Below are 10,485 nucleotides of genomic sequence, written 5' to 3'. Positions count from 1 at the left end.
ATCCCTGTTGCCCGTTCTGATGTTTGATTTGAACTTCAGGAGGTCCTCTTGACCACATGTTGAGCTGTTGCCACGTGATTGGCTGATGAGATATATTCATTTACAAGCAGTTGAACCCAATTAACCTAATGAATTCGCTGGTGAGTGGATGTGAGTTGAGAACAAGCTTAAAAACTGTATCATAGTTAGTTTGAAATAAATGGATGTCATGTGGATAATAGTACTGTTAGTTGTTTTATATAAGAGTTTCTGTAAACCATTTTCCTCCTCTGGCATTTCACAAAATGAATTCGTGAATTTAATAATCCTTATTATAACCGACCATTACAATTACTCATGTTTCTCTTTGTCTAAACTAGGCCATGAATATTTGATTGCAAATGACCGTGTCCTATGTGGATCATCTGGCTTCAGCTTTTGCCAAACATGACATTTTTCTTCTTCTTGGATTGATTTTAAAATCCGACATTTCTCTGAGAGTTACATTTTAAACCCATGAAACACCTGTCAGGTTTATTTACACCAAAACCAAATTTTAGTCTCGTAAGGAAACTGATAATCATCTCTCAATCCTTTAGTCGCGTTTAAGCCAAACATTACGTCTGCAAATAAATAAAATTTTAAACTCGAGACACTGAAGGAAGATTTCTTTTGTTTATTGCAAAATTGTTTCAATTTTCTTATTAAAACTCACTGGCATTCAGTTGATTTGACGACAGCAATAACTCATAAACGTCTCTTGATTCTCCGATGAATGCTCACAGTTTTTGAAAAATAAAACAAACCGTGCACCACAATAAAAGCGGCACTGACAGATTCAAAGAAATTTGGACTCATCTTGCTGTGGAACTGAAATCTGACTCACTGTAACTCAAACCTGCATGGGACAGCGCAGCAGCATTGTGCAACAGCAAAACCCCTAATCTCTGCCTGGGGACAAATTACATTTGGGCTGTAATATTATCTAAATAAGGAATAATTTGTTTCATAACTTCGGGAGAAAACTCAATCACAGGAGAGCAGAAAGAAAGCAAACACGGAAAACGAGATTCCACAAGATCAGATCTGGATTGAGTTTAATTTAATAACTAAATTTCTTCCTGAATAACTTATGAATTCCTCGCCATCTTCTAGATTAGATTCTGCGTATAAAAATACTGCTTCGCCTGCTCTGCAGCATCAGAATCGTCTCATCTGCCTGCGCTCTTGTCTTCTCTGCTTCTTCTCGTTCACCTCCTCCGGCGCCGACGGGCTTTCTGCCATAAACCAGGGGCCCAGGAAGTTTACCCACAGCAAGTAGAGGGCACGGGCCGGGGCCTGGCACACACACACAGGACAAACTTAAATTATGACGTGTGTGGAAAACAAAATGAAAAGAAGTCGGGACTACAAAAGCTCTTACCAGCAGCCAGAGATACCAGAAGTAAGAGGAGATGGTGCTGAGCACTTGCACTATGGCTGTGAGCAGGATCACGTCCTTCAGGTGTCTAAAACCAGAATTAATCATCACTGAAAAAGAACATGTGACCACAGCAAAGGACACAGAGCTCTCATCAGGCCGCCTGGACCTTTGCACACGTGCCACGGTTCAGGTGGTTTCCAGCAAATGTTTCACCTCGGGCTCCTCGAGGCGTTACAGTAAAGCCACATTCACAGTCTCATCTTGGAGTCTCGACATGGAGTACAACCACATGAATGTCTTTTGGGGTTTTTTAAAGTACAAGCGTGTTACTGGCAACACTCCTGACCTCAGGCGCCACCTTCAGGCCTGCACACTGGACTCTTCCTATGTTTTCATCCGCAATGAGGTTCCTCCTCACAAAAAAGTCAGGTCGGGCAGACACAGAGGTTGATGATTTGTGATGGACAATTTAGAGGTCCATCACCACTAGAGATTCTCTATTGATGTCTGGAGAACACGGCGTTGTACGGGACAGCAGCCAAATCTAAATCTGGTGAAGCCTTTGCTTGAAATTGAACTACTTTTATAAAGCGCTCAAAAAGATGAAGGAGCACTTTTTAATCAGACTATAGCATCAAGTCAGTTAAAGTTGTGGGATATTGATCTGGTCAGGATGTTAATCGGTTTCAGCTGCTTTGGTCTTTATGAAATTATCAACAGGTGCACTAGAGGGGCGACGATGAGCCTCCTTTCATTTGTTGAGCAGTATATTAATTGTGTCATTTTTTTTTTTCAAAGACAAAAAATGCTGTGAGAGCTCATGCATGTTGTTAAGTGGAAAAACACCAAAAACTCTGTTTAGTTTCCACAATGCACAAGTAGGACAGATATACCACCGCACTTCAACAAAAGCTGGAAATGCCTCACACACCTCACTGGACGGTGTGAGACATCTTGGAGGGACGACTTACTCTGCCATTCCCTGCTCCATGTTTAGGTCTATCCCTCCGTCCAGGAGACTTCCGTCGTCAGCAAACGCCGGCTTGGCCATGGCTGCCATGGAGCGGTAACTCCCGACGTACACCGCCAACGCGAACACGAGCAGCAACTGCCAGAGGAGTCGTAGAAGAGTTTTAAAGCCAGAAACATTCAATCCTATTTGCGGACATTCACAGTTTAAATTATGGTCTTTAAATAAACTCACCCATGTCCAAAATGTGGACGAACTGTAGAAAACCAAGAAATTTACAGCGGCGTATATCGCCTGCAGAGGAGCACAAGAGACCTGCGATCACTATTTCAAACAAATTATGAATTACATTTTTTAAAATAAAAAATGCACCTAAATCAATATATAAACACCCAAATCCTACAGTCAGGACTTAAACTGATATTAGATCTGAGTGTCCCAAATAGTCAAAGCCTCAGAAAATGAAGTGTGAACACACTTTGATCCCCTACGAATCAATTTCTCACCCTGGAGACCCTGTAAAGGCCTGAAAACATGACTGAAAACATCCAAAAACAACACAGGGCCTCTTACATTCGCTCCGAGGATGACTCTCGTGTAGAACTTCAGAGTGGCTTCATTCTCCTCGTAGATCTGCTTCTTTCCCTTCGTGCCAACTTTACCTTTGGGCTGATGGGCAAAACACAGAGGGCAATGACAGCGTTACCATACGTATCCAAGCATTTTAATTAAGGCAGGCGCAAAAGCTTTCAGATACTTCTTTCTTACTGTATGGTGTTTGGCTGGATCTATCAGCTTCTACCATAAATATCTGAAATAGAAGAACTCAACTCATCTAAAGCACCAATGTGTGTACGTCTTCAGAGTTATTAGATCTACAACTAGGTAGGGAACAATGTCTTAAAATGAGCAGGTAATCTTAGCGAAGATGTCACCTCTGGACTCGAGCTTCTCTCCAGTGATGATAAAGCACCACAAGACAGTAACAGTGGTTGTTCCACTGGCCCCACTTACATTTGGACATAAAGCATATGGACTAGGGCTGTGCGATATGACCAAAATCTCATATCCCGATAGATGTCCCAATAACGAAAAAATGTAATATTTTCTGTAAATTCTGTGACTCTCGGGTAGGTGAATTGTCTCCAGCTAGGCGTCGTTTACCTGGAGTAGAGTGTTTTAACCGATGCATGAAACTACACATTTTTAGACATTTTAGACACTTTTAGACAGGTTGTAACGTTCGCCGTTTTCTTTGTATTTCTTACACGGCGTGCTGCAGGGAAAAGCCTGTTCTAACGTTTGAGTCTAAGGTTTATTTTTTAGCACCTGACGACTCTTTTTTTGCTTCTCATCCGTCAATACTCTGCATACTTTTTCACGTGATTCCGTTTATTTTGAAAGGTCTCAACAGGATCTTGAGCTTTATTGTGAAAGGTTTATGTGGAAATAAACAAGCGGACATGCGATGGTTTTACCGTCGTTGTTGCTAACAACAACGCATAAAAACAGGCGCTTGTCCATCCGTAGTGTTGCTATATAAAATATAAGAGAAAGAGAAAACTTTAAGAAATTAATATAGCCACTACAGTGACCATCAAAATAATGAAAAGATATTGCCGTAAACAGTTTATTTTGCGACACCACAAAATAAACGATAGCGTAAAATGAAACGATAGACGTTTTTATATCGTCATCCGATATATATCGTTATATGAACAGTCCAAATTTTGGACTACACTTCATTTTCCCCAAAATTAATGTAAACACTTTAAAGCACATTTTTCACGCTTTTCCAACCAGCCAGAGGCCAGCCAAGTATTGTGAGTTTTCGAACACCTCTGGTTAAGAAATAGCATTAAAAAAAACGCCGTTTAATTATTCAAAAAGGGCGCCTTTACTCCTCGCAAAGGGGCGATAGAAAACCGTTCAGTGCCTTTGCAATCCCCAAAATGCGCTGTTATGATGTCGGGGCAGCATGGGTATGTGCAACTTGTTTTTTTGCGGATGCCATGATGCTGACCCTACCACAACTCCCCATGTCGCCCATATCTAAGACCGCTACTGGTTGTACGATTTACAAATGCATGAGCATACACTCAGAACGTTAATTCACTTCTTCAGTCCATTAAATACGACGTTACTATGATATAAAAACAAAAACAAAATTAGGTTAAAAAAGTGCGTCCTACAGAAGGAACACAGATTAAAGCTTCCACTCACATGAAACCTTTTCATTATGTTTTCAACTGATGATATCTGACATGATGCACAATAACTAAATATCAGTGTAGGGGTACAGTATCAGTAATGAATGAAGTGTGAAGGTTTTAGCAGATAAATGTAAATGTCTTTGTCAAGATCAATTTTGTCTTCAATGTAAAATATGATTTTAATGCACATTTTTATGTGATTACATTAAAAGTTTGCCTTTGCTCTGTTTATTGTTCCCTCTGCAAAAATACAGGCCCGAATCAAAAGATGTTTAAATACCTTCTTCTTCTTCATCTGCCTCCATCTCACCCTATCCCTAGCATCCCCCTTTATCACACCAACACTCTGTGCGTCCTCCTTCACTACATCCATGAACCTTCTCTGTGCTCCTGCTCTTTTCCTCCTGCCCGGCAGCTCCATCTTCAGCATCCTTTATTAAATATATCCTCTATACATGTCCGAACCATCTCAGCCTTGCTTCTCTAACTTTGTCTCCGAACTGCTCGACCTGTGCTGTAACTCTGATGTACTCATTTCTAATCTTGCCCATCCTGGTCACTCCCAATGAAACTCTTAGCATCTCCATCTCAGACACCTCTACCTCCTGCTATTCTTCAGCCACAGATCATCCCTGACACTCATCTCCACCTGCTCTACTCTCTTCTTCACCTCTCTCCGTTGTCTTGTATGACTGACTCCAGGTATTTAAACTCATCTACCTTCAGTATCTGTCTGATGCAGGGCAGTGCGTCAGCAAGAAGGTCCTGCGTTCAAACCTTTTGGCTGGCTGGTGCCTGTCTGTATGAAACGCTTCTCCCATACTGCCGATACCAATTCTTTTAACCTGTACAGGCAGCTTATGTAGGGGAGAGCGGTGTGTCATGATTTATGACATGAATCATCATCAATTTGCATATTCTGAACACATTTTAATGACCACCAAATCACTGTGATTTTTACTTAGTAAAATGAGTTAACACAACAAAACACACCTTTCAGCTTTTCATGTATTTTGGGGACCTGGAGTGTAAATGTGCCTGTCTTTAAAGCACTTTGGGCTTCAGGGACAGGGCAGCTTCTGTGGTATCAATGTGGCCATAAGGTGTAAATAAAATAAAACAGACATGGGACTCAAAACGAAAAGGTTCAGACATTTTTTCATAGTGTATATTTGAGGTATTTCTCTTTAATTTCCCCCCATAATTATGATAATAATTTAACACAGCTGAACTGAATCGGATAGAAACAAAGTATCCGCGCTAGTGTCCAATACCAGCGTCGGTATCGACACTCCCGATACATGGATCGATCCCTTCCACCAGTACTGCATAGCAGCACGCGTGAACGAAGCCGGGGTGGGAGAGATCAAACGTGAGAAAGTGACAGAAATTAGATTCTTGTGTTGAGTTTGTTTTCACGCCATCGCAGAACAAACCGCAGGCTTCTGATGCTCTCTGCAGCTGAGTCGGTGCATCAGCTGCGGTACAGCATTGAGGAAATGTGGAAGTGAACTACTCAGCTCTGCCGCATGTGTGTGTGCCTCACCGCCATTCGCTCTCCGGACCGGTGCTGCTGCTGCTCTCCTCCGCTGCCGTCTTCTTGGACATCGACCTCCGAGCCGCCGCTGCCGCTCTGCTCGTTACTGCATTAAACCCGTCCAGACTCTTGAAACACATCAGCACTCACGGCTTGTGTGGGGAATAGCAACACATCCGGCGCACGATTATGGCATCATCAGCTCCATTTCCGTCTCCCGCGTCTTTGCGTAATCGTTGTGTAGTTTTTTTCTGTTTGTGTTTTTTCAGGAGTGCGCAGCAGCTGCTCCAGTAAACTACTGCCATCTTTACCTCAGCTTAACAGTTAGTTCAGATTTTGGGCCCAGACAATGGCTGGCGACAACGAGGACACCGCCCTGAAAGAAGCCAGGAGACGCGAGCGTCAGGTAACTTTGGAGAATACTGACTCGGACATCGGGTTTTGCGGCTGGCTGCTGGTCGGCCTCTCCCTCCTCCTCGTGCTGCTCACCCTGCCCTTATCTATCTGGATGTGCATCAAGATCGTGAAGGAGTACGAGAGGGCCATTATCTTCCGCCTGGGGCGCATTTTGCGTGGTGGAGCCAAAGGACCGGGTTTGTTCTTCATCGTGCCGTGCACCGACAGCTTCATTAACGTGGACATGCGCACCATCACCTTCGACATCCCACCTCAAGAGGTTCTGACCAAAGACTCGGTGACAGTGAGCGTTGATGGCGTGGTCTACTATCGCGTCCAGAATGCCACCCTGGCTGTGGCCAACATCACTAACGCGGATGCAGCCACGCGCCTGCTGGCCCAGACCACCCTGAGGAACGTGCTGGGCACCAAGAACCTGGCCGAGATCCTGTCCGACCGCGAGGAAATCGCGCACAGCATGCAGTCGTCACTGGATGACGCCACGGATGACTGGGGAATCAAGGTGGAGAGGGTGGAGATCAAAGATGTGAAGCTGCCCCTCCAGCTCCAGAGAGCCATGGCGGCTGAGGCAGAGGCGAGTCGCGAGGCCAGAGCCAAGGTGATCGCCGCCGAGGGGGAGATGAACGCGTCGCGGGCGCTCAAGGAGGCCTCCCTGGTGATCGCAGAGTCTCCGTCCGCCCTGCAGCTGCGCTACCTGCAGACCCTCAACACCATCGCTGCCGAGAAGAACTCCACCATCATTTTCCCGCTGCCGCTGGAGATGATGCAGGGCCTCATCAAACACTGAGGAGGCTAAAATCCACACACTAACACAGCACGGATCACCTGACATATTACACAGTCCCTCCCTCTGTTAGGCATTCCTCTGTAACCATCAGGTAACCGAGTGGGCTTATTTTCAAGGTTTCCTATTAATAAGCCACGAATTAGTAATTATTGGTGTGGCACAGCTGATAGAAAGTTATTATATATAACACTGCTGGGGTGGGTTTTATTGTGAATTTCCACTTGTGGTGTTTTGCAGTGAACCATGGCAAACACACCTACAGCAGCCCGATTTACTGCTGTAGAAGCCTTGAGGCAAAGCCTAAGCCAAACCCCTGTTTTACATAGCAGGGATTGAAACCCATAATTAATTATATTAGGGCATTTTACAAGATATGTCATAGATTAAAAAATAAATAAACTGGGATGAACACAAATAGAGTCATTATATTAAAAAAAAGCAGTCATAAATGACTCCAGTCTGTCATTTACATAGCTCTGTGGCTGTGTAATTAAACCACTAGTGCTAAGATGATACTTGGTGAGTTGCTCCCTGTGGTTTATAATACACTGCATTGAGACGGTGGCATTTTTATTTCCTTCTTTCATCTGAACCTAGCCTGCTGTGTTTAACCAGCAGCAGCACTCACACATAGATCAGGAAATAATAACTATATTTTCTTTTAGCAAAGCAAGTTTGCTCACTTCACTTTGCTGTTTAGCTGACCAGCCTCAGCTCTCCATCAGCTCTTGTCCATTCAGCATGCTCGCTCAGTCAGTCCAGAGCCGGAGGTGCCAGACGCCCAGCAAAATCTCCAGCGGCTGGCTCGGCGTGCCTGCCAATAGCTGACCGCTGACTGAATTCGGAAATTGTGTATGAGCCTTAAACCAAATCAGCGAGAGTGCAGTTTAACTCTTATCTTGTTACATTTTGGTTACAAATGTAGAAATTGTGAGTTTAAGTGCCTGATAGATATGTGGTCTACAGCTGCACACACACACACACACACACACACCCTGGTCTATATATTTCTCAGCACTGGTACAGCTGCCAGCATCTCAGTGCTGCAGTTATTTAAAGTGTTTTCATTATATAAGTATTCTGACTGTACTGTCTGTTACTATTGCCAAAACCTTACTGAATGTGTTTTAGACTAATTTTAAGTGTAAAACTCAGACTAACCTTAGACCTGACATCATCGTTGTTACCTTTACCTTTAGTCTCTCCCGCTCGTTGGATGTGATTGTGAGGATGAAGGACAAAAAGCTGACATGTTTGTGTGAAATGTTGAATTTGGGCTTCAAACCTTGAATGCCGTGAATATTGTTAATGTAATGTATTCCACTTCGCTCCACTGACCATGAAGAAGCAGGGAGTCGTGTTTGAATAAGCTGGTCAGAAAGCGAGGATCAGTCAGAGTTACCAAGTAATTATACAGAAACATACACACACACCTTTTCTCTAGTTGCCACTATACTACTACATTATAAGCTGAAACAAGTCGATGGTTGCTGAACTTGTGTGTTTACTCTAAACTCTCTAATGATCCACAGCATGTAACGGGTGGACAAGCGGTTCAAACACCCACAGATTCATCTGACACAGTCAGAAGATGGGCCTGAGCAGCCACACCTCAGTACATGGCTGTCAGTTGTTTCTTTTATCTTGTTCATCCCGTCAACCTGTGTGGCTTCATTGTCTGCTTAGGTGAAGCAGAGACTGTAAATCTTACAACCAAAGGCCTTAATGTACTGACATGTATTCATTTTACAGTCCAGTATCACTCTATGCACTTCTATACAAAGTTATCTAAAGAAGTTACTTTACCTATTTTATTTTTTTTAAATGATATTTTATCACTTGCGCTCAAAAGCCAAATACTAGCCTTTGTATTAATCTGTATTAATCTGTAGTATATCTGCAGTTTGCATGTGTTTCCCTCTTTTTAGCATTTCAAGAACAGAGTTTCTAAATGTAGCTTGCATTGTTTAGTCTGTCTGTGATCAAGCAGTGTTTTATATATAGAGCCCTGTGAAGTTTATTATAGTTTTGCTGTTGCCTCACGAAGGGCTCGGTTTTGTGGGACAAACGGGTTTAAGTTACCTGTCGCTGCAGGATACAAAGGCTGTGACATTATATTACAGTAACTTTTATCTCTTTTTTTGCTGTTACAGTGAAAGAGGAGTATCAGATGCTGTGGAGCTTATGTTAAGTCAAAACATGTGTGTTGAAGTTGGATTCAGGATTATTGTTGGTTTTTGCTTTGCTGACAAACGTATATGATTTTGTCTTGAGATATGTATATGACAGATAAAGGTGACAAATAAAGATCTGACTGAAAAGCAAGTCTCATCAGCTGTCTTCAAACACAGGGTACTAAACTGGATAACTTATGAACAACTGTATAAATTAGCTTTAATTTAAATGATCATCGGGACAAAAACTTTTTTTGATTGTTTTTTTTTTTTTATTAAAAAAACATCACATTCTCTCAACAGCCACTTTATTACATACATTTCAGCAGCACTGGGTTGGACCCTCTTACTTTCAGAGCCTCTTTAATTCTTCATGGCACAGATTCAACAAGGTGCTGATTTCTCTGGGATTTTGGTTCATGTTGATGTGATGGTGTCACACAGATTGGTTCATCCATTGCAGCAGAAATAGACTCCTGAGATCAGACTCGTTTCCACTCTCCTGTTGTTCAGTTAGTGAGTCCATATGAATTACAGCCTTGGTTTCCTGTGGCACTCTGTGCGGTCTTCTGCTGCTGTAGCACATCTGCTTCAAGGTTCGACATGTTGTGTGTCCACAGATGCTCTTCTGCATACCTTGGCTATAACTAGTGGCTGCATTTTTGTCCGGAGAACTGCTGCTCATTGGATATTTTCTCTTTTTCAGGCCATTCTTTGTCAATCCCATTAGATCAGCAGTTTCTGAAATACTCTGACCAGCACCAATAGTCATGCCAGGTTCACTCTTTTTTCATCATACTGATACGCAGTTTGAATTTCAGCAAGTTGTTTTTACCGAGTTGCTGCCCTATGTTTTGGTGATTAGATATTACATTAATGAGCAGTTGAACAGATATTATACCAATAAAGTGGCAAGTGAGTGTCAAATTAGCTAAAAAACAACAACAACAACAACAACCACAAAACAAAAAACACAACTAGTTGG

General features: G+C 42.7%; 2 protein-coding genes across 2 annotated transcripts; one reads left to right on the top strand and one right to left on the bottom strand.

Moving 5' to 3' along the window:
* Positions 1–640: 640 nt before the first annotated feature.
* On the bottom strand, positions 641–6,318 carry tmem208 (transmembrane protein 208). Its single transcript, XM_086292290.1, has 6 exons — positions 6,132–6,318; positions 2,946–3,041; positions 2,607–2,666; positions 2,374–2,510; positions 1,403–1,487; positions 641–1,317 (listed from the first exon to the last, which is right to left on the bottom strand). Exons 1-6 carry the CDS (start codon positions 6,135–6,137, stop codon positions 1,180–1,182), a joined length of 522 nt encoding a protein of 173 aa, XP_086148416.1. The 5' UTR covers positions 6,138–6,318; the 3' UTR covers positions 641–1,179.
* Positions 6,299–9,647, top strand: LOC147339309 (stomatin-like). The gene has a single exon (XM_086292279.1). It carries the CDS (start codon positions 6,472–6,474, stop codon positions 7,324–7,326), a length of 855 nt encoding a protein of 284 aa, XP_086148405.1. The 5' UTR covers positions 6,299–6,471; the 3' UTR covers positions 7,327–9,647.
* Positions 9,648–10,485: the final 838 nt, after the last annotated feature.

The sequence above is a fragment of the Aulonocara sp. 'chitande type north' Nkhata Bay genome, linkage group LG1, assembly GCF_057382095.1.
Source record: "Aulonocara sp. 'chitande type north' Nkhata Bay isolate Kocher_YH1m ecotype deep benthic linkage group LG1, A_spYH_male_GT1.1, whole genome shotgun sequence".
Lineage (NCBI taxonomy): Eukaryota > Metazoa > Chordata > Actinopteri > Cichliformes > Cichlidae > Aulonocara > Aulonocara sp. 'chitande type north' Nkhata Bay.
The sequence above is the reverse complement of the archived record's forward strand: the minus strand, read 5'-3'. Positions and strand labels throughout refer to the sequence as shown.